Source organism: Dermacentor silvarum, chromosome 10 (assembly GCF_013339745.2).
Source record: "Dermacentor silvarum isolate Dsil-2018 chromosome 10, BIME_Dsil_1.4, whole genome shotgun sequence".
Lineage (NCBI taxonomy): Eukaryota > Metazoa > Arthropoda > Arachnida > Ixodida > Ixodidae > Dermacentor > Dermacentor silvarum.
This window is the reverse complement of record NC_051163.1, coordinates 109,672,318-109,696,187: the sequence shown is the minus strand read 5'-3', so window position 1 is coordinate 109,696,187 and position 23,870 is coordinate 109,672,318. Positions and strand designations below refer to the sequence as shown.

At 47.1% G+C, this 23,870-nt stretch overlaps 2 protein-coding genes across 2 annotated transcripts in view; both read right to left on the bottom strand.

Annotated features, from left to right (window-relative positions):
• LOC119466450 (heat shock 70 kDa protein 14) overlaps nucleotides 1-23,501 on the bottom strand; it is a 53,881-nt gene extending 30,380 nt beyond the window's left edge. Inside the window, exons 1-9 of the mRNA XM_037726967.2 lie at nucleotides 23,435-23,501; nucleotides 19,057-19,137; nucleotides 17,456-17,584; nucleotides 12,968-13,079; nucleotides 11,133-11,220; nucleotides 9,835-9,939; nucleotides 9,384-9,548; nucleotides 8,924-9,082; nucleotides 5,803-5,905 (exon numbers count right to left, since the gene is read on the bottom strand). Coding sequence (XP_037582895.1) covers nucleotides 5,803-5,905; nucleotides 8,924-9,082; nucleotides 9,384-9,548; nucleotides 9,835-9,939; nucleotides 11,133-11,220; nucleotides 12,968-13,079; nucleotides 17,456-17,584; nucleotides 19,057-19,137; nucleotides 23,435-23,494 — 1,002 coding nt within the window. The 5' untranslated portion in view covers nucleotides 23,495-23,501. The remainder of the gene's footprint in view (nucleotides 1-5,802; nucleotides 5,906-8,923; nucleotides 9,083-9,383; nucleotides 9,549-9,834; nucleotides 9,940-11,132; nucleotides 11,221-12,967; nucleotides 13,080-17,455; nucleotides 17,585-19,056; nucleotides 19,138-23,434) is intronic.
• LOC125940945 (tigger transposable element-derived protein 4-like) lies at nucleotides 880-3,370 on the bottom strand. Its single transcript, XM_049657712.1, has one exon. The coding sequence runs from the start codon at nucleotides 2,551-2,553 to the stop codon at nucleotides 1,009-1,011; it is 1,545 nt and encodes a 514-aa protein (XP_049513669.1). The 5' UTR covers nucleotides 2,554-3,370; the 3' UTR covers nucleotides 880-1,008.
• Nucleotides 23,502-23,870: the final 369 nt, after the last annotated feature.

Genomic DNA, 23,870 nt, shown 5'->3' with positions numbered 1-23,870 from the left:
ATTCGAAAAATCTCCGTGACGCTCAGCTCCGGCTAAGCGCGGTGCGCAAGCGTCACGATTCGGCGCGCCTCTGCAGTCCAGCTGTGCGACGAGATCGTGCTGCGGACGCAGTGCCACCGCGGGACTCCGACAGCTCCGGCTAAGCGCGGCGCGCAAGCGTCACGATTCGGCGCGCCTCTGTAGTCCAGCTGTGCGACGAGATCGTGCTGCGGACGCAGTGCCACCTCGGGACTCCGACAGCTCCGGCTACGCGCGGCGCCCGAGCGTCACGAGTCTGTGCAGCTCGCGGGCGTCACCAGTACACGCGCCTCTGCAGTCCGACTGTACGGCGAAATCGTGCTGCGGATGCCGTCCCACCTCGGGACTCCGACGGCTCCGGCTCCGCGCGGCTCGCGGGCGTCACGAGTCCGTGCACCTCTGAAGTCCTGCTGTGCGGCGAGATCGCGCTGCAGACACCGTGCCACCTCGAGACTCCGACGGCTCCGACTCGAAGAGAGTGAGCAAGCGCGCTTGGCGGCCTTGGCAACGCACTCTTCTTAACAAATAAGGGGGTGCTTAGATTCGCATGCAAACTTTTTTCCCAATTTTTTCGCAAAAATAGAGGGGGGTGCTTAGAATCGTGAAAATACGGTAAGTCTCAACCTGCTGCACCGTGTGTTTGACTATGAATGACTGCACACTGTTGGTGCTGCATTATCGTATAAAGCGGAATATAAATCGAGATATTTTCTTGAAAAAGGGAGGCTCAAGTCAACCCTTGTCTTATATAGCCACCTTTAGCAGAATGTGAGTTGTCGTCTGGCAACCTACGGCGTGGATGTTGGATAATGCACAGTCCAAGCCTTATCGATATGAAAATGTAATTGCTTGCACATACAGTAGAACCTCGTTCATACGTTTTTTAAAAATACGCGAAAAATAAACGTACGATCCGGGAAAACGTACGATCCGAACGCAGTAAAAATTGAAGCTGACAAGCCCATATTGAGGTGCAAGGGCAGAAAACATTTATTTCTTGCAAAACATTGTTATTTTCTGCTGGTGCGTCTCACCCTTCGACAGGAACAACTCCTTTTGCACACATTGCAGACCATTGTCCGCATTTTCGTTATTTTTCGTGCGAAAGAAGCTTTGCAAGGCTTCCAGGCCAGCAAGGGCTTCGGCGAAGGTAGCCGGTGGGCGCAAGCCTTCGTTGTCGCCGCCGTCTTCAGGCGCCTCGTTCGCCACTACCTCCGCTGCGTCGTCCCCCACCACCTCTGCTACGATCTCGGCGACACTTTGCGGCTCGCAAGTCGGGACATCGTTGTCAATCGCGACGAACTCGGCGAAGGGCACATCGGCACCAGTAGACAAGAATTCCTCATCCATGTCGTAGTCGCACGCCACGGGGTCGTCCTCGCTGCACTCCGTATCCTCGGCTGCAGGCTGACGCCGAAAACCGCACTTCTTGAAGCAGTTCTTAACTGTTTCACGCTTCACACTCTCCCAAGAAGTCTTGAAGTAGTGCATTGCGTCGAGAATTGATAGTTTCCCGGGGTCTTGGCCACATGACACACGAGCAAGAAAACGTCGCACAATGCACTTGCGGTACAAATGTTTGGTGTTTTTGATGATACCAGCGTCAAGAGGCTGCAGGTGGCTGGTCGTGTTTGCTGGTAGAAACACCACACGAAGGTTGTGAAGGAATGACGTGTCCTTCGGATGGGCAGCGCAGTTGTCCAAGAACAGCAGGCCACTGCGCCCCTTGCATCCGAGTCGTCCGTCAAGGTAACGCAGGAAGGACTCAAAAAGTTCGCAAGTCATCCACGCCTTCGTGTTGTTCTTGTAGATACAAGGCAAACGAGCGATGTTCCGCAGGCATGTTGGGTTTTTCACCTTCCCAATCATCCACGGCTTCATCATGTCACTGCCGTCTTCATTGCAACAAAGCAACACAGTTATTCGGTCTTTGCTGACTTTTCCACCGTGGCAGGACTCGCCCTTCATGCTTAACGACTTGCTAGGCTGAACTCGATAAAAAAGACCTAGTTCATCCGCGTTGTAAACGTCGCGTGGATGAAAAGAATTAATTATTGTGGGGAGCAGCGATAACCACTTAGCGACGTCGGCCAGATTCACGCTTGCTGCCTCCCCATTCACCTGCCGGTAGGCGATGCCATGCCTAGCTCGAAAGCGACTTATCCACCCGTTGGAGGCGGTGAAGTCGTCAATTCCAAGAAGATCGGCAACTTCGAGTGCTTTCTCCTTAAGCACGCTGCCGTCGAAGTTAACTCTGGAGGCCCGTGCTTGCTTAAACCACTTCAACAGCGCCTCCTCCAGCTCCCCATGACGGGCTCCACGAGCTTGCTTTGTTGCGCCGCTGAATACCATGGCGTTCGTCTCGATCTCTTTCCGCTTCGACACAACGGTATTCACAGTAGACGCTGGCAGTCCAAGTTCGTTCGCTATGTCGATTCGCTTCCTCTTCGGGTTCCTGTCGACAGCCGCTAGGATATTCAGCTTGTCCTTAATCGACAAAGGCTTGCGCTTCCTCGTCGCCATGCTCGGCTGCATGCTACCGCTACCGATCGCAACTGTCACGAATTGCGCACTGCGCAGTACTGAGCTGCGTGTAGCCTTGCACTAAACCTTGCATCAGCCGCCACCAGCAGAAGCGGCGCGACTGTACAGCTAATTTTAATGCGGCTAATGCGGCGGAGCAAAAAAAAAAATAATAATAACTGCGCGTGCGCGTTAGAATCGAGTACGACACTAAATCTGCGGTACCATTCGGAGAACCCAAACTTGCGTGAGGTACTGGCGCAAACAGAAGGAGAGTATTTTCGCCAGCAAAGCAACACGGAAGGCTTTGTTTATTCTGCGACGTTCCAGCCGCCACCAGCAGAAGCAGCGCGACTGTACAGCTAATTTTAGTGCGGCTAATGCGTCGGAGCCAAAAAGAAATAATAATAAATAACTGCGCGTGCGCGTTAGAATCGAGTGCGACACTAAATCTACGGTACTATTCGGAGAACCCAAAACTTGCGTGCGGTACTGGCGCAAAAAGAAGGAGAGGATTTTCGCCAGCATAACAACACGGAAGGGTTTCAGTGGACGGAAACAGAGTGTCTATTCTACGACGTTCCGCTTCGGCGATACGATCGCGTTGGTGGCCTATCTTGAAAGCGATCTGCGACGGGTAGTCCGCCGCGCTTTTTTCGCCGCTTAGTAGTTCGCGTTGAAGCGAGGGGCGAGGTAACGCAAAGGTCAATTCGCTCGCCGCTGTTGCCGCGCTTCATCACTTCGGGCGAACGAGCAATGCAGAGAAGTCGCGGAGGGGAGAAATTGAGCTCTGCAGAGAAGCTGCGGGGGCGAACGAGCAATGCAGAGAAGTCGCGGAGGGAAGAAATTGAGCTCTGCAGAGAAGCCGCGGGGGCGAACGAGCAATGCAGAGAAGTCGTGGAGGAAAGAAATTGAGCTCTGCAGAGAAGCCGCGGGGGCGAACGAGCAATGCAGAGAAGTCGAGGAGGGGAGAAATTGAGCTCTGCAGAGAAGCCGCGGGGGCGAACGAGCAATACAGAGAAGTCGCGGAGGGGGGAAATTGAGCACTGCAGAGAAGCCGCGGGGGCGAACGAGCAATGCAGAGAAGTCGAGGAGGGGAGAAATTGAGCTCTGCAGAGAAGCCGCGGGGGCGAACGAGCAATGCAGAGAAGTCGAGGAGGGAAGAAATTGAGCTCTGCAGAGAAGCCGCGGGGGCGAACGAGCAATGCAGAGAAGTCGAGGAGGGGAGAAATTGAGCTCTGCAGAGAAGCCGCGGGGGCGAACGAGCAATACAGAGAAGTCGCGGAGGGGGGAAATTGAGCACTGCAGAGAAGCCGCGGGGGCGAACGAGCAATACAGAGAAGCCGCGCGGGGGCCGTCTGCCACTTAGCGCTCCACAAGCACATGAGAGTGACCTTTTTGCACACCTCAATAATTTTTCGCTGCAGAACGTATCATACGACCGCAGTTTGCCGCAATGCTGAACGTTGCTGCCGAATAATCGTATTTTCCAGGAACGTATTAACCGGAACTTATTAACACATGCCTCTATGGGGTGATGTTTATTTTTCGCGATTATGAACGTAGGAGCCGGGAAAACGTAGTAAGCGGGAACGTATCAACGAGGTTCTACTGTATATATATATATATATTTCACTTCTTGCTATGTCTTCTTGTGTGCACTGTTTCAATTGACCGCTTGTGACTATTTTTTTTGTCTGGTAAGCAATGAGTATAGCAGCACGCGGACAGTTTTCAGCAGCATTCAAGATAAAAGTTGAGGGCTTCACTGAAGCGAACGGCAATGTGGCCGCATTGTGCCAATTTGGCATTACTGAAAAAAGCGTGCAACATTGGTGGGCACGAAAGGAAAACTGACATCCAACCCACGTTGAGTGTCATTTTGTGGGCGTCATGCAGTGCATCCACAACTTGAGGACACACTTGCGGACTCTGTATGGAAGTTTTGTGCGCGCTCGCTACCGGTGAGAATGCCTTTGTGAAGATAAATGCATTTCAGTGATATTTTTGTTGCCTTCATTCTTTTTTTTTTTCGCTTCAAGGTAAGGGGTTGGCTTATGTTCCCACTCGACCTATATTCCGGTTTATACGGTAGAATTCTTTAGTCACCAATTGCAAGACTCCTCAAAACCTGGCCACTGAGTTACCACGAGCTTAAACATGAAGCCTTTCTGTCCACATACTAATACATTTAAATACAGTTTTTATCCCAGAACAACTTACCTACGTTATCTGGCAGCGTGCATTTTTCCCCCCTCTTAACGAATTTATTCCTGCACTTAATGCTACTACATCACATTCAAATATCTAGTGTTTTTGTAACATTAGTGTTAATGTTGGTTGCTGCACCATTCTTTGTGAATTCTCTTTGGTACCCACTCCTGCTATATCCCTTCTAGGGCTGCAGTATGTAAAATAAATAAATACAATAAAAGCTTGCTAATTCACAACTCGTTACAGTAAAACCTTGTTAATTCACCCTCGTTAATTCGGACACGTCCTTTGGTCCCGGCCTGGCATGTGCATTACTTAATACAATAAAACTCTTTTTAATTCGAACGTATTTGGCCGCTTATCGGTTAATTTGGACAACTCTCGAAGCTCGGCGAGCGCCGCAAATGTGACGCAAACGAGCCATAACGGCGTTAGTGTCCACCAAAACGAACCGACGGAGTTCGCATTGCTATAGCCATCGGTGGAAATCATACGGGAATGATAGCAATGCCAGAATGCTTCGTGCTTATTTTAGCCTTTAGAGCTTTTATTCTTGCTTTATTCTTTTTAGTCTTGTTTTAGGACACTGGTCCCGACGGGTTTCGGCACTCAAGGCCTTAAGGGCTCTGCTGAAGTTCTTAATTCGTGTTGACGACAGGCAAAGCCTTAATACAGGTTCATTCATGTGCGCAGATGTGGCCAATCAGAATGCTACCGTGTGAAACACGATGCCTCACAATGGTTTCTGCAAGTGTCCCTGTTGAAGATGGTACTGCCCAGCACTGTACTCCAGCAAAACCAGGAAAAAAGTAACAGACAGTCCTTGTGAAGAGCTGCACTCGCATAAAGAGTAACGAACCATCTCAGAGGCAATGGACGCCATAAACACACACGAAAGCATCACGCCATACTTCAAAGCTCTTTCAGCGTTGTGTGCCCACTTTGGTAGGCTTAATGCTGCCTGAGGAGCCAAAACAATGAGTGCACAGTTCAAAATTATTGTGCCTTGACATTTTGTTTTCTCAAGCAACAAGGGTCGTCGCTCACCTTGTGGATGTCGGAAGCTTCGAGGCTGGCCTGTCGCAGGACCTCGTCGACGAGCTCTGCACATCGGTTCAGCAAGGAGCCCAGCAGGGACTCAAACCGAGCCCTGGTTGTAGACATTGAGAACACGCAAGGAAATCAATTTGTCAGTGCCAACGGCATTTCTCTATACCCTGGATCATCAAGGTTTTCTATTTTATTCACTTTGTTGTTTTATACTGCAGTACTGTAGACATGTGGTTCAAGCAGAAAAGCATAACCATAGCCCATGCCCCGTCCCTAAAACCCGCCATCTCGGCTACGTTCTAGACCGGGTATGCTTTATGTACCCTAAACATCCAGCCAAGTTCAGTGCCTTGAAAGCTGGGTGATCGGATCAAGTTGCTAATTTACTAAATTTAGATAAATCTTACTTGTTTCTCACGATGCCTATGGGTTCCTCAGTATGATACAGGGGTTCTCAACTACGTTCATCCCAGGGAACCCTGCTAAGCTCCATAAAGTGCCAAGGAATCCCCCCCCCCCCCTCCCAATTAACCGATTGTCGTATTATCGAGGGTATCAAGAAAACAATAAACAAATGCTTCACTACGTCAACACGCTTTTATTTACTCAATGAATCATCAAATCTTGTTTCTATTTAGCACAAGACCAGTGCGGAAGCTGAAATTCTCTTCATCGCATGACTGATTAGCGCTAGCAGCGGCGAAGGCCTCGCGACATCCTTCGCGGCGCGCGTTTTCATCTGAGACGCGCTTTGCACCAACGGGCGCACATCCCAATTATTTTTTCGCCACTCAGCTGCTCGCCAACAAATTGTCCGTCCATCGCGATGTAGCCGGTGCTTTATATCTTCGACAGCTTTGCACTGAGTCAAAGCGAAACTACTGCTTGCCGCAACCGCTGCGCACAAAACCGCGACTGCTATCGACGCGATCATGGATGGCGACCTTGCGGTTCAGAAGGCAGGCGGCCAACGCACGCACCAAGTCAAAACGAAACTACCGTTAGCTGCAAGAAGTGCGGACGAAACCGCGGTCGCTATCGACGATGCCATGGGAGGCGACTACGCAGTTGTGAAGGCACGCAGCCATGGCACGCAGCCGACGTGCGCACCCAGTGACAACGAAACTACTGTTTGCTGCAACCGCTGCGGACGAAACTGCGGTGGTTATCGACGCGATCATGGATGGCAACTACGCACTTATGAAGGCACGCGGCGTGCCGCTAACACGGTGTTATGCGCGGCGATAAACGCAAGAATTAAGTCTTTACGGGCACAGGCACGAAGCGCTCCGGCGTTGCTGTCAATCACGTGCTGCGCACGATTGCCGCTGAGGACCACGGCGATGCGGACTGCGCCGCTTCGTTTCGGTTGGTCGCTACGCCGTTATTGCTCTTCTGCGGCGCGCATTTGCAATGCTCCGCGGATTTTTTTTTTTTTATTCCGCCAACGTATACGTCAGTGCGCACGCTATCGGCACCTACCCTATCTACAAATAGGAGAAAGGCGGCAAGCTACGGCTTCCGAGATTCAAGTGCGAAAGCTTAGGCGCGCTGCCCGTTCTCAGAGGTTGGGTGGCTAAAAGCTGCTTGCGTATTTATTGCGCAGTTCGCGCGTTGCTGTTACGCGCTGTGACGTGCTTTTTGACACTCGGACATGGGTAATGGAGGTTCTTTGGATCAAGCGCACCTCGTGTTCGCCGTTTTAGACACTTGTCGAGAGCGGGACCAGGGAAAATTTATCAGTGGCTCGCGGAACCCCGAGCAGGGGCCTGCGGAACCCGTAGGTTCCGCGGAACCCACTTTGAGAACCCATGCTCTATACCCTGGATCATCAAGGTTTTCTATTTTATTCACTTTGTTGTTTTATACTGCAGTACTGTAGACATGTGGTTCAAGCAGAAAAGCATAACCATAGCCCATGCCCCGTCCCCAAAACCCGCCATCTCGGCTACGTTCTAGACCGGGTATGCTTTATGTACCCTAAACATCCAGCCAAGTTCAGTGCCTTGAAAGCTGGGTGATCGGATCAAGTTGCTAATTTACTAAATTTAGATAAATCTTACTTGTTTCTCACGATGCCTATGGGTTCCTCAGTATGATAAACCCACAGACTTATAACATATACGGTAAAAAACTTGCTCCTTTCTCGACTTTTACAGAACAGCCATATAATTAATTCCCTGGGTATTCCAAGTTTTCCCTTACGACATAAGTACATGCCAGCAAACTTTGGATCAGCGTGGAAAATGACAGCAACACAAAAAGGAAGGACATAGGATAAGTGCTGTTTAACAACTGAACTCTATTAAGAAAATGAAAAAAAAAAAAAAAAAAAACGGAAGACGCATCTGTGTGCGCATGTCTTTAGGTCACAAGGAATAAATCGCCAAGCATTTGGATCTCACAATCAAACAAACCAATAGATGGCTCGGAAACACAATCATTATGCATCTTTTGTATGTCAAAGCCTTCTGCAAGTTCATGAGATTCTGCAAGTGATGCGTCAGGCCATTCCAAGATTGTGAAGAATGCCATTGCTTTCAATTCTTCAATTCTTTAGATTCCGCCCTTACCAAGTCTTTTGTGCCCACAGAGTTTACGAGTTTTCAGGAGCAGTTCAGCTGTCTCGAGGACGTAGGTTATCCTGCGCTTTTGCTGGCGACGGCGTCTGAGAGACTTATCAAAAAGATAAAATCTCATCCTTCAAGAGAAACGGTTGTAATTGGCAAAAACAAGAAGACTAGCTTATCACTTCAAAAAATTGCCAAAAGTTTTGAAGTGGATGTGGCTTTTTTCTGCCAACTTAAAGTTGGAAAGGCTTGCGTTGTGATTGAGAGGAAGGTACATAGGTTACCTACAGCTAGTTGCTCTGTAAAGCATATAAACCCTTTTGTCTCTTGCGCCGTTTGCAAGATTCCACTGTCACGAGGAAAAGCCTGCATTGGGCAGACTGAGAACAATATACCTCGCCTTACATTCGAATAAATATGGTAGTGATTAGAGAAGGTGTGACAAGAGAAAAGAAAATGACAAGGAAACAAAGGTGCTACATAAAAATGATGTCTCACAGTCTATCACATGCGCTCCAGAGGCAGAGTAACATTATCAAGGTACACACCTGCTGATGTTGAGGTTGATATCCATTCCCTCGTAGACGGACTCGGCAAAGCACTGGGCTGTCTCAAGTGTTGCCAGCACGTGCTTGGCCGTCTCGGCAGCATTCCACAGCCGTGCCAGCGCTCGCCGGCTCTCCCGCAGGTCGGCCCCGCGGCTCTGGCTGCAATCATTCGCTTCATCTGCTTTACAGTTTCACACAAACATTTGCCAGTAAAATGCCAAACATTTACTGGTCTCCTGCCAGTAAATAACAAGAGGATGGCCCAAACAAGTCACTGCATTTCAAAACAGCTGGCCAGTAGACCAACAAGAACGTGATCACCATCAACCTATTTACGTTCAGCGCAAGACGAAGGTGCCTCCCATCCATCTCTAATGACTCCCACCTTGGGCCAGACAAGTGGCGCAAACCAATCAGTCCTGAAAGTGACAATGTGAGGGCATGGCCTCCGAGTGCTCACCGCTTGAATTCCTGGGCGCAGTGGTCGACGACCGCAGCGGTGAAGTCCCGGCCACCCAGGGCAGGTTGTGCAGAGGCATGGGCCACGAGGCGGTAGGCACCGTTGCACACTGCAACCACGCTTGCACTCGCCGTGCGACCACCCAGGCGGTACAGCAGGTACCGGCTGCAGGAAGTGTAGGTTACATAATTTCTTTTTGCTCGTTATCTTCGTAAAACTCGATGGCCTTTTCTTTTTTTCGTGTTCATCCTTTGCATACAATTTACTGTCTCCGTTTCTCTCACTTTCACTTTGATGACACTAGGTTGTCAATTTGTACTTCAAACTACCCGGCACTTGATTGCCGGCGTTCTTAGCCTCTTATCTCCATGCCGTGTCCACGTTTCTTCAGGTTTGTGCACTTGCATTTTACCAAACCCCTCCCCCGGGTTGCAACAACAAGAATGCTCACCAGACATCTGGTGATGGGGCTGTGCCCATGTGATAGGCCAAGGCTGCTGCAGTGGGCTCGTTGACTAGCCGCAATACTTGGAAACCTGCCTTGGTGGCGGCACACCTGCACAAACAACAATTTGCGCACACACATGAGGCAAAGCGCACATACTCCATCATGCTACGTCCAACAAACAAGCTACGGTGTCAGAAGCGTCGTTATTGGCATCCTGCTTCGCCATGAAAACAAGCTTCATAGAATGCTTCCGAACACCAAACCACTGACTGAACACATACATGTAGCTTCGTTCCACACATCATGTCCAACCACGCAATGATCGAGCAGGCTACATGAAACTATTCAAGTACAAGGCACGGTGAGTGATAGTAAAGAGGGTGAAGGTTCCAGAAAGTGTGACGAACGATCGCAAAGCCAGCGAGAGCACACAAACACAGGGAGCAACGAATCAAGCAAACAGCCACAGCAGACATCGTGCGGGGCGATTGTTGGAGGAGACCCCCGTGTCATCACATGCAGCAGCCAATGCATTCCCATGCTTGCTCGAGGATAACGCGCTCTGTCCAATTGCAGCTCTTGGAAAGTCGAAAGTCCCCACAAGCCCCCCAATCACAAGCGACTCGTGCTTCAACCACGACACTACCGCTGCCGAAAAAAATACAAAAGCGCAGGAATTCACAAACAAAACAAGGCCACGATGGTGTCGGCCGGTAAGACGGCGCAGAAATGGCACTCACTTGAACTTCTGGGTGTTCCAGTGCTTGCCCACCACTACCGTGGCTCTTTATAATTTGATTTGAAGTAGTTTCACGACAAATTAGGTGCTGATAATTACAGAAAAGGTAGTTCATGACATATACAGCCCAAATATACAGTTTCTTTTTAATTAGTTTTTTCACTATTTTTGGGGCGTTTTCAATGGCCATTATCCAGATGGATGAGCGCAGGCTTTTCAATTTATCCAGTCTAATTCGCATTGCAAATTATGCAACTGCACACATTTTACAAAATCAACCAAATTTTTTAATAAGGCGAGATGGAATTATCGAGGTTTTCCTGCAGCTCATTGCTGGAACCGCGATACATATTACTGGCACAACATCGAATGGGACACAAAGAGAAAGTACGTTTGTGGTGTCTGCATCATCCTTTTGTGCCCCGTTTTATTCTGCAGCGGTAACACACATCACACACAATAAAAGGAAAGAATGTGCGTCTCCAAATTTCACTGTAGCACTTATCTTCCCATCAGCGAAGTGCAGTGATAAACAATGTGAGTGGGATGCCTCAACACTTACGCGACAAGCTGCCTCTGCTCCTCGCTGAATTCTGGTGGCACCGTCACCACGGTAGGATACTCGTCGCTCCCTTGGCTTTCAGCGAATTCTGTAAGTGAGTAAGCGACATCAATGCCACATGTCTCGCATCGCCTAAAGCGCCTCTGAACCACCCTGAGCTCAAAAATTTCCTACATAGTGGAAGCTGTGCAGCAGTCTACAACGAATGTACAACTGCAATGTTTTCTTCAAAATGGTGCAGTAATACTGACGAGAAAAATTAGTGCGAACAAAAAGACAACTCGCACAGGAAGAAAAGCAAAGACAAATGCTACTCGAAACTGTTTAATAGCGGGAAGAATTTCATGTATACAGTCAACGTACAATTTCTTGGATTCCCCAGGGGCCGCGAGAATGTCCGAAAAATCGGGCAGTACGAACGAACGCATGCCTTTTACTGCCCCCAAGGGCTCAAACCACCACAGGCATGTCCAAAATAGCTCTGAAGGCCTGCCAGTACACGTATTAGGTGTATCGGTGCTCGTACTGCGAGAGGAGACGGTGGGTGCACGCGTGTATAATTAAGGAATACATACTGTTCCGCGACAATTGCCCCTTTCCACTCTTGGTATGCTTCACCACATAACACTGCTGTATTGAGACAAAGCTGACTTTGAGGAACCAGCATTACGCAATGCGTCGTGCTTTCCGAGCCTCAAAGCCATTGGCGAGGATTACAAAGGTGCACTCAGCGGCGAATTTCAATGAAAACGCGGCACCGAACAGCAAGAAGCTTGATAGCGAACGTCGAATCAGGTAGGCCTAGCATTACCACGGTGGTGGCTACGGCTGCCAGCGGATCCGCGTGCGAGAGCACCTGTTCGAGTTGGAGAGATAATCAAAATGGCGGCTGTGGTGGCTTCAATAACGCCGTTTCAGACTTGCGGTCATGGCAAAGTCTGGAAACTTGGACGGCAAAGGGTTTTTGCATATGAAATTTTAGATGTTCTTTACATTGACTCTTTCGGTTCGAAGGCGTCTGAATTATCAGGCATGTCCGAAGTGGAAAAATTGGCCTGTGCGCCCTATTTTAGAGGTATTCTGCAACATGTGCTAAGACCGGGCTAGATGAGATGGTGTAGCATTGTGTAGCGTCTTTCCACACGCTTAGTGCTGGATGTTGCGTAATCTCAAGTTTCGGAGACGCATTGAAGTGACAGGCAGATGAAGCATTCGCCGTCTGTTGCCAGTGCTTTTCACGATAGCGTCGTCCCACTGAGGGCGACACTATCAGCTGCAGGGGCGGAGTGGATGCGAAAGCACGGCTGGCTTCACATCGTACCACCGATGTGAAGATACCGTTGGCATAGCCTGAAGCCGCACCTTTTGTCGTTAACTCTCAAATTGAACGAAATTTTTCTTCTCATTCAAATAAGCTTTTCGCAATTGTCCAATAATATAGAAAATTTTGTGGCCCCTTCCATGCAAGAAGAATCTATCGGCTACTGTATTTATTTGTATAGAAGATCAAATTTCAATATAATTAAGTTTCACAATAACGAAACAATTTGTCAATTTTAACGACTTTAGTTGTAGTCAAACTTCGATATAACGAAGTTGTACTTGCAGCGAGAAAATTCGTTATATTGAGGTTTCGTTAATTCAATAGAACTAAGATGGGGAAATAAAAATCATTTGTTACATCGAGAATTTCGTTAAATCGAGGTTTGAATGTATTGAGGTTTATTGCATACAGCGAAGCTATGCACTATCCACATTATATGGAATGGATGGCAAAATGATATAGGGAGTACGTTGTGCGTATTTTCTTCCAGAACGTAGTCGTAAGCACTCACCGTGCATCTTGCGGAAGAGGTAGAGCAGAACATCGTTGCGTGTATGCCGAGTGCTACGATCATCGTCTGCGGAGGACACCTCATAGTGCACCTGGTCTCCCTCAGCCACTATCTGCAAAAGCAGCGGCAGCGAAGCGAAATTGCAAACACTTTTAAACTTCATTCTGAAAAGCATATGAACTCCGCTGGGATACCCCACAATGTCACCAACACCAAAAGAACACAATACAATCTTCATGGGATCAACTAATGTTGTACCTCCACATGAAACCTAATTAATGAACACTTCATCAGGCATAACATTTCAGAATCCACAGGAGCTCTTGGCATTGTGGCACCAAAACATCCCCAAGAATGTAAATTGTAAATTTTTTTTTTTTCACCTTCTGAATCAATCTCAACAAGGAATTTAATCTCGACTTCACTTTTAGGATGCAATGCAAGGGCAAAATTTCCTTAATGCTACCATTTGCATTTCGTTTATTCATGGGGTTTAACTCCCCATGACTAAGGCCACGAGAGATAACATGCTGAAGTGCGCTGAAGTCTAAATACACGAGCATTTTTGTGTTTCGTCACCCCTGCAATGTGACCACCGTGGCTGGCTATCCCACCCGTGATCAAGTGATTAGCAGCACAATGCCATGACTACTCAGCCACTGAGCCGGAGAACAGGGCATCATTAACTTCACTTAGAGGATCTAATGCAGGAACAAGATATTCTCAAATGTTACCATTTAAATTTAAAGAGCATAAGCTGCATTTTTTTGTAAATAGTAAACACGAAGCTACTAGTACCGTATTTACCTTCATGCTGCTTGCACTCGCATAAGGTTACTACTCGATTACTACTCGAAGAAAAAACAATCTCATCTGTCGTGGCCAATGTTGGGGATTCGCATCCCCAACATTGGCCACGACATGTTTTTTCTTCGAGTAGTAATCGGACCGTTGAAAAATGCTGAGACAGCGTTAAGACAGCATCAGCGACATCAGTGCTGACACAGACCTTGAGAGGTCAACCCCCAGACACAATTTATTTACTCATTTAGTGATTCTAGATTCAGTCAGTGCATGCAAATAAAGGGCATTTCAAGTTCCTACTTGTGCAGAACTTGTGATCTTCATACGAAGGTAATTGCTGTTTTGAAGTAATATTTTGTTTGTGCTTACAGTGGCTGGCATGAGAAACCCTATTTACAGCCACTTCATTTTTCATTTTTTTATTTAGCACCCACTCCCCAACTTTGCATCAATTTCCAGCGAAAAAAGAAAGCACTGGCATTACGTGAGTAAATAAAAACTGCTTAGGCAATGTTGCCTAAGCAGTTTTTATTTACAAGTACCACTGTCAGCCCTGTACAGGGCTTTTACAGGAGAGGATAACAATGCATGTGTACTACAGTTACAGCAACACCAAGGAGCACATCAACTCAAAATGGTCAGTGTTATCTAGTTGGCAACAAAATGCATGGACCAGAAAAACAACAACAGCAGCAAGAAAGCAACAAGCTATGCAAGCAGCGTAGTCATAGATGTCCCACTGCATATTTCGTAGTGCAGTCGTTTACCTGCGACAGCTTATATGGAATAGCTACTTGCGGACATAAGGCTATACCAAATGACGCATTATTTATGTAACTTGGTGCTTGTAATGTGGAGCACACTATGTTTTAGTCATGAGTGCAAGCCAGGGGTTCTCCCCAGAAATTCTTGAGCGGTGGACATCTTGCAATCCAGAAGGGGGACACACACATGCACACACACCTTCTATGTACAGTGCAGACCACTTATAACGTAACCGTTTTTAGCGCAGGACCGGTTATAGCGTGGGTTTTTTGACCATCAATGAATCTCCCATAGAACTCAATGTATAGGTGGGCCGTTTATAGCGTAGGCACGCGAATAATACCGGTTACAGCGCGGCTCTTTTAAGCGCGCGACAATGAAATCGGCGCACGGAGCACGTCCTTTTCTAGGAGGCGTTGAGCACGGCCCACACGGTTGCCGGGAGCGCAAACGCGGAGGAATGGGAGGGCACGCGCATGGAGACCTGCGGCGAAAAGCGAAACAAAAAGTCGCAATTTCCCCCGAAAGGCAAAGCATCAATTGCGATATAAAATTTACTAGTAGAGTATACGAAGTAAGGATAGTAGTTTTATCACCTGCATAAACTTGGCCACATCCGCTTACTAACTGAATTAACAAGCATGGTGTCAGCGCACACAAGCAAACATGAATAGATCGCACTCGACGACCGCAGACAAGCACTGTAAAAACGCAGGTGTGAGCAAACACGGCAGGAGCAGCGACCGAAGGTTCATGCAGTCTATCGCTTCGACAGAAACTGAGCGGTGAAAGCACAGCGCATACAAAGGTCAGAGCCGCATGGAGATCGCTTTCAAAATACGGTGCGCGCAACAGCCCTCAGGCATGCAAAGTACGCAGTGGCTTGCAGAAAGCCGCGCCCACTCCCTCCCGCGCTGCCTTCGCACTTTCCTCTGTTCGTGTGGGAGATTGAGTGGCCAGTTCCCCTCGCGCTCGGTCGCAAGATAAGCATTTGGTGCCGCAGCTAAACATCAGCTCCTCTCCCTCCCTCCCATCCCCCCCGGCCTTCCGCACGACGAGTCTTCACATTTGTTCTCCGCCGTACGTTTGCTCTCCGTGAAAGCACGCGTCTCTCGCGAGCTTTCATTCGCACATACAGCATACAGCTTTTTTTTTTCTTTTTTTTTGTCTGGAGTGGTAGCGTGGGTGCGCACATGGAGACTAGCGGCGAAAAGCGAAACAAAAAGGAGAAGGGTGGGAGACTTTGGAGGAAGGAGGGCGCGTGTTTTGATCACTATAGCAGCGTCCAATTAAGGTGCACGGAGTTCGGGGTAGAACGGTAGCGCACTCCTTTTTTTTTTCCAGGAGTGGGAGCGTGGCGTGCGCGTGGAGCTGGTCTCCAGATGAAAATAACAGCGTTCTTCTGCTGATGCCGCACTTGTCAGGAGAACTTGGTTTCTGTGCTGTGTTGCGATTGTGTTGCATGTGTGTGTGGGTGAAATATGCAATAAATTGTGTTTGAAAGGTGGGTTTGCCTGTTTGGAATAAGCAAAAGCCGAAAAAAGCATGCTTTGGTTATAACGCGGTACTGCTTATAACGCGGATTTTTACAACTCCCGCGACTTACGTTATAAGCGGTCTACACTGTATTAATTATCTCATATTAAAGCATAAAGTATGAGACTTAAGATTACATTGAGCTACTTGATGCATGCTTGATCTCCCTTTCATATGTGAAGTGCTATTTTCTTTTTTGTTGCTAATTCAAGCAGTGAGAGAAGCCTCTCCAGCCTTCGTAGCTGTAATGTGTTAATTGAAGGAAGAAAATAAATGCTGGGTTTGAGCAAACATTCTCGAGAACATGGAAAGGCTGCCTCTTATGTTTGTTTTTATGAACAATATCACACAAAACAAGCACACAGCACGAAAAGCCACATAACAATGCGACAAGATCTTACAAGGGCACAGTTAAGATCAGCAAAATAGACAGAACTCGCTCGCAACATATATCTTTTTTTCTTAGTGATCGCTCACCAAATTCGTACTCAGCAGGGCTTACTTAACAATTCAACTTATGAGCGAGCTTGCCGACATATGCTGCCCACGCAATCGGTTCCAGTTTAGAACAGTCTCACCAGAGACAGTTCTAAACTGGAACCCACCTACACCTGTCAGGTTTTCAGGTGTAGGGTAGGTCATCATGGCGTTTGCAAGAGAAGGCAGTTGTATTAGCGTGGCGAAGAAGGGGCTAGCTGCTGGCATAGGAACGGTTATTCCTGCTGGATCGCTTGTAGGTGCAAAACGGAAGCCTTGAATCGTAGACACTGCTAGGTTGATCAACACTCGGGACACTCAACCATGTTCCTTGGAGAACTCTTTCGTCCTCATTCCCATTGCCCGACTTCTTGCGCCCTCATCTTCCTTTTTGTTTTAGTCCCTCCATGACGGATGCCGATTGACCATGCAGTTCCTTTTCTACTGTAGCTTCATGCCACATCAGCACATTGTTTTGGGCGGATTTTCGTTTGAAAGCTCGTGCCGCCACTCCAGGTTATCAGTCTTCTTTGGATGGACGACACACACTGCACTCACGCACTTCGCTCATCACCTGAGACCATTTTAAAGAGTTTTGTTTTGAAAACAAAATTGCAACCGAGTGTGCAACACAATTCATTGCAGCGTACATATTTGATGTCTCTAGAAATAGAAGTGTACGCAGGTCGTCGCGGTCCAGCTAAAAAAATCTAGGCCCCAAAGTAAGCGAGCACTGAACTCACTTTAACCAGAACTGGATATCTATTTACTCTGTTAGAGGACACTGCCAAATTGTGGTCACATCTTTCCAGAGTAGCAGTGCTTCCTATGTATGAAACGGAGTGTAATTAGGTCCCACTAACAGCTTCGCTGGAAAAACTCATCAAGACGTAAACAAGAGCCAACCTTGCATGGGCTGTCACTTGCAATCTGTTGCACCTCCTCGGGTGAGGTGGCGGCTAGCAGGCCTTTGAGGTTGCAGATGGTGCCACCTGGGTTGCGAGCCATCTCGCTTTTGGCGGCCAGGCCCACTGACTGCAAGAGGAAGGAGGGCACACGCATGTGTGATGACATCAGGCTGAACCACGTCCAAGCACACTGGCTGACTAACAAATTAGCAATGCCCATGTGTCAAACCCGTAACATCCTGCAGCACAAACTGTTTCCCCAATCCATCGGTTGTCAGAAGCTCGAGATGGAATAAAATTGCGATGAAATCAGTAGAAATGGAATCGGGCCCTACTTTAGTCCCACATAGAATAGCTTTATTTCCGTAGATGTTACTCTGCTTGTAACGCAAAGCTTTCTTTGCCTGTTCCACCCAATTTGTGGATGCTGTCTTGCCGAGTAGTCAGCTTAGGCTAATGGGAATGTGTAAATGGGCACGTGACACCGAGTGCATGCCCATTCCTGGCCAATGCACCAGAAAGAGCACACTTAACTTATCAGACCTTTCATTACATCGCCAGTGCAGTCATCTTCACTTTTTCTACAATATCTACCACTACAACCCAATACTAAAATGATAACTAATTGCGTGCTTCCGTTCCTACATTTCTTCCAGCACCGACTGCATACACAGAATTGCTGTGTCGTCTTGTTGTACAAACTTGTATTTTGAGTCTTTTTTTTTTGCCTTGCTCATGCACAGACTGGAACCACATTCCGCATCCCTCGCTGTCCTGGCTAGTGTGCTGAATGTGTCCTTTGTTTATGTCTAATAGACTTTCTTTATAACAGTAATAACGTGCTAGCTGTCAGCCACTGTGAAGCAGCACTGTCAATAGAAAGACAGATAGTGCTTGTGCAAACCACATTTTTATGATGAAAGGGGCACTGACATATTTTCAACTATTCATTTTTTTTGCCTTACATGAAGGTCCTAGAGCTCTAAACCCTATAGAGAATAGAGACGAGCCTGAGAGTAACACAACTAATTTATTGTAATGACTTTTCTACAGCCAGTTTCGGTATCATTGCTACTGTGTTGTGACATCATGACGCAGTATGTGGGCACGCGGGTGGGGAACATGGCAATGTTTGACACTTTCTCTGGCTCATTTGGTTCTTCTCTGTGCTGCTACTCATTGTGAGGGCCGATGTAGCAGCACATCAGACAACCAAGCAAGCCGAAGCATGAGTCAGAATGTCGCAGTGTCCTGCTCCTACGTCACCAGATACTGCGTCACGACATCACAACATAGTAGAAACGAAACTGAAACTAGCTGTGAGAAAGCTATTATGTTCAATAATTAAGGGCACTCTAAGGCTCAGCGGTGTTTTCTATTTGTTTATAGGCACCGAACCTTCATCTAAATCAAAGTAAGAAGATTACCCCTTTACAGCCATGAGACTCTAAGCAGTAACAATTTTCGCTGCTGCAGATAATGAGGGAAGTTTGCAACACTTGCAGTTTGCAAAACAGCACTTTCAGAGCAGGATCAGAATAAAGCAAGTGATAGAAGGTGCAACAAAGTTCGACAGAGAGAGAAAAGACATTAACCAACCTTCTCTCCATTTGAGAATGCAATGATTGCAGGGGTGACTCGGTCACCAGAGTCATTGGTGACAGCTTCTGTGTTGCCATCCTGCAAATGGAAAAGGAATAAGTTGTAAAAACATATAACATGCGCACCCTGGCTGATGAAAGCGAATTCAGTATCAGTTACCCCTTTGCCACAGAGCACATCTCATTCATCATATTCTAATGCATGGATGTAGAAACGAAGTGGAGAACACAGGCACTGAACTGCAGTTTCAGTGCTTTTGCAGAGCGGTTTTTATTCGGCTGGTCAGAACACGTTCGACTAGTCCAGAGCACTTGGAAGTGAGGAGCTCTCATCATCAAGCTTGTAGTGCGACAAAGCTCCGACAGAATATTACGACCATGTTCTCTGATTGCTTTCGCAGCAGGTGAACTTGTGCCTCAGGCAGCTTTTCTCTGGTTCCAGCGAATGTAACACTGTGTGCGCTTCCACTAATGAGGCAGGGGAGTTCGGTCACGGTTCCCTGTAACACATCACCAATGGTGGAACACACCAACTGCAACCGCAGTATCATGGAATTCGTCGGATGATCCCCATCGACAGTGCATGCACAGCACGTGCATGGAGGGTCAGAGGGTCTCTGGAGACGCGGAGTGGATTTGATTGCAAAAAACAACAAAGCAAAGTGGACGCACCGCCAACGCTACGTTCGATTGCCTAGTGGCAAAAGACACCAATTACACCCGCAGTCTCCAGAGAAGCAGAGTTTGTTTAGTACTCAAGATTGGGTACAAGAATGCCTAACCAGCACCACAGCTAATGCTTAAACATTTCCATTAACACACTCGTAACCATCTTGTGAGTTCTTGCATTCCACCCACATCCGAATGTGGCTGCCGTGGCTGGAAATTCAAACCTGCAAACTCACGCTTAGCAGCAAAATGCCATGGCCACCGAGCCACCACGGCGGGTACATGGGGCTATACGAGACATACTGAAGTGGAGGGCTGCGGAATATTTTTGACATGGGAATGGTTACTCCTGTTCAGTTTTTAACCAAGTCTTTGTTTCTGTCTCATTCAAACCGTGCTCCGCTAGCCGAGAACACGAAATTGGGCTAGTTGGTTTGTGAACACCTAGTTGAACAGTGCAGACGACAGGATGGCTTTATTTATTTATTTATCAAATACTGCAGTCCGAAGACCAAGTAGTACGGGCGAAAAAATGAACATAGTGAATGAGACTGTACAAGTTTTACAACAGAATACAGCAAGCATTGCTACTCAAAGACAAACATAGACTAACAAACTTGATTAAAGTAGGTTAGAAACAAAAATTACACAACTCCATATAATCACTTTTAAGCGCACAAAGAAAAAGCAAACACAAATTAGTTCATGAGTAGTCAAAATATAGACAAGAGTATGCCGTTATCAACAATGAAGTTTACATGAAATGATACATGTGTTTTCCGAATTTCTTTAAAAAAATAAAACATTAGAAGGCAGTGCATTTCAGTCGCTGATTCGTGCAAGAAATGTGCGCCTAAAAAGGTTAGTACGTGCGAAGTATGGCGTCTGGTCATGATTGTGACTATGTCTGGTCTGCCGGGAAAAAGGTATATACCAGGATTGATATTAAACTGCAGTGCGTGTCCTGCTGTCTGTGCTGTTCCTCAAAATGTTCTGCTGGTCACTTCTGTCCTTGTATACACAGTAACTTCCATGAATAAGCACCAACATGTAAGCTTCCAGGAATTTAACACCGACTAGTCGGTTATCACGAGCATTCTCTTTGACATGGTATGGTGACAGGTGCCATTGCGCTGATTAGTTTAAAGCAAACCTTTCTTCCCCTACCCCACTGGGTTTGGTGTGGCTGGGGTCGGCATCTCTCCAGATAAATTTTTGGGCATATATACGAAGGTTATACGTGCACTGCATGCAAGCTCCGGCTTATTTCATCCCTTTGTGATGACTGACAATGTGTACCACTAAGCATGCTTTTGTGCTGCGTAATAAAATAAAGATGTTCCTTCAGTACAGCTTTCACACACATAATGTCTGCTCAGGGATATCTTTAAAGCAGACAGACCTCCTAATGGGATAGCTGATTATATTTAACAGCTATGTGCCACTGTGGTATGAGAGGTGTAGAATCCTCAAATGTGGCGTGATATGTGTCATGCTTCTTGGTGTACACACCTGTCATCAACATTCTTCTCTCAACAAGCATCATACATCACCTTCAGCCTTGAAACATCGCTACATAAACATCTCACATTGTGCATCCATCTGATATGGTGTTTGCATTTTGGCACAGCTTATGAGCGGTTAGTGCAAAAATATAAAAATTGGAAGTGCTTGAGTTACTGTTGAGGCACACAAATAGGAACACTGCATTAGATTACACACTACCCAGTATGATAGTAAACACAACTGTACACATCAGCATTGTATATAATTAATTAACCATTTCACATGGATTCCAATATATGTGCCGGATCTGCATATTTTTTTTTACCTTTTGTTGTCATGGCCCTTAATATGTCTGGTTTGAGGTAATGTGCTAACAAATACTGCCTGATGCACCTTCACTGCTACGCCTAATAAAGCCAGCAGGACAGTGTCCAAAGCGGCTTCTTATAACTGTTTGCCAACGGGACGAAGTGAGAACGACAGACAAGGCGCTGAACTAATAACCACTGGTTTATTGCAGGGAATGCAATATATACAATACACAGGTTCAGCGTAGAAGGCGAGAAAAGACATGGTTTCTGCACCGAAAAGGGGATAAAATCATCACATCACACGCATCGTCATTGCAGGCTATCACACTTTTAACAAGTAGTTAATCTCGCAGCTATGCAGAAACACAGAGGGTATGCTGATGCAGGAGTTTCCGTGCAATTGAATGCAAAACACTTCCCAAATCTTGCGTGCTCTTTGTTCTGTATATCTACCTAGTATTGTGCAATCTTCAGAGAGAGGTTTGCAGCCATATTCTTTGCAGTGCTGGGCTAAATGGCTCGGTACAGACCCTTTCATTGCGTACGCATGCTCTCTCAGCCGGTCATTCAAACATCGGCCTGTTTGGCCAATATAGCAGCGTTTGTACTTGAGCGGGATCTTACACACAAATGCGTATGTGCAGTCAACGTAAGGCTTTCTGTGTTCCTCACAGATTGCTTTTCTGGGGCCTTCATTTTTCACCTTACGGCATAGCGCCGACTGCTTGCCCCATGTGTTTTCACTTCGTCCCCTCCTAGCGCTGTTTGTTCCCTTCCTAATGATGTACCAACTAGCCCAGACCAGCACACTCCTTCAGGTAATGTATACAACTTCTAACTTTATGAAATGTTTGTACTTGCTCCCCCCTTATGTAATGCCCCACCTGAGCCTTCAAGTGTAAAATAAATGATGATGAAGTTATAACATTAAGCCAATTTCTTAAGATGTGGCCTATTTTTTAACCATAGCGCATTCATTTAGGCATCACCATTGAAGTGGCAAATATCGAGGAAATACATAGATAATTTTGCATCTGAAGCCGCTTTCCACTTAAGAATGCTCTCAACTTGCTTCGATAAGGCTCAGGTACAAGACAATGCGCTTCCTTCGTGAGATAAACGGGATTGATAAACATATCAGGCCAATACCCGAGGGAAAACTTCAGTGCGCGCGACATTCGCGCAGATAGCCGTACGAAACAATTCCTGCCACAGAACACGGGACGTATCACAACATGAACGCCGGAAGGGATAACTCCTCCTTAATCGCGAGATAATCGATGAAAAGCTTGTAAATACAGACAATATCGGCCGCAAGGACGCGTTCCTCACTTGCAGAGCAGCGAATATGTCGAGTGGTTTCAATGCCGCTGCGTAAACAAGCTCGACCACATTCGGAAGAGGCGAACTCGAGCGATGTGACACAGTGCACGACGCTGCTGTAAGACAAGGCACAAATTTACGGCCGATAATCACGGCATGAAAGCAAAGCGCGGCGTAGATAGATGCAATGATCATCAGTACCCGGATTGCAGTCCCGTTGTGAAACAGCGGTACATGCGGTCCTTGTGCTACGTTAAGTCGAGATGGGACGGAGCTGCCACGATCACGAAACCGTGCCGTGCAGAGCCGTTGATAGCGAGGAAATTGCGATGCGATAGCGTCGCATCACGGAGGGCCGCCACTGCCGACACCGAGTGAATGACAGCGACGCAGCGGCCAGCGAAACACATGCAGGACACACGACGAGGCGGGCAACGTGCACGCCACTGACACAAGGCGTCTCATCATACGCGAGCGACGGGGGTCGTAGTTCGTGATTTCATTCGAAGCTAGGGTGAGGTCGGAACGTCTCGTCGGTGAATTACGACCCCGCTCGAGCGTACTTACCTTGTGAATCGCCAGGCAAAGGTTGGTATTGCCGAAATACAGCCCGAACGAGGCCGCCATGCTTGCGATTCAAAGATCCGCTCGAAGCGGCACCGAGTAGGCTAATCAAATAGCAAACGTGACAGAACATAAAATTAATTTTAAACGTCAGAAAAGCTATCAATAAAGAAACTGAAGCTTCGCTTATTTTGCTTAAACACGACTGCATTTTTTTCGAAAACGTAGTTTTGCAATGTTACTTTTATACTTAAAAAGTTACTTTACGTGCTATAAGACAATTTTTTTGTTTAAAATAGAAGATAAAATTGTGTAGTAGTATTTTTAAGGTACAATAAATAAATTTTATTTGTTTATTTTGCTTGCACACTAGCGCTTTTGCGGAGATGGTCGTAACTAAAACTTTAGAGCTTGCATCCTTGCATATTTTTGCAATTCG

Excerpts from the sequence above, each read along its gene's own strand:
- LOC125940945 (XM_049657712.1), bottom strand. The coding sequence starts at position 2,553 with ATGCAGCCGAGCATGGCGACGAGGAAGCGCAAGCCTTTGTCGATTAAG.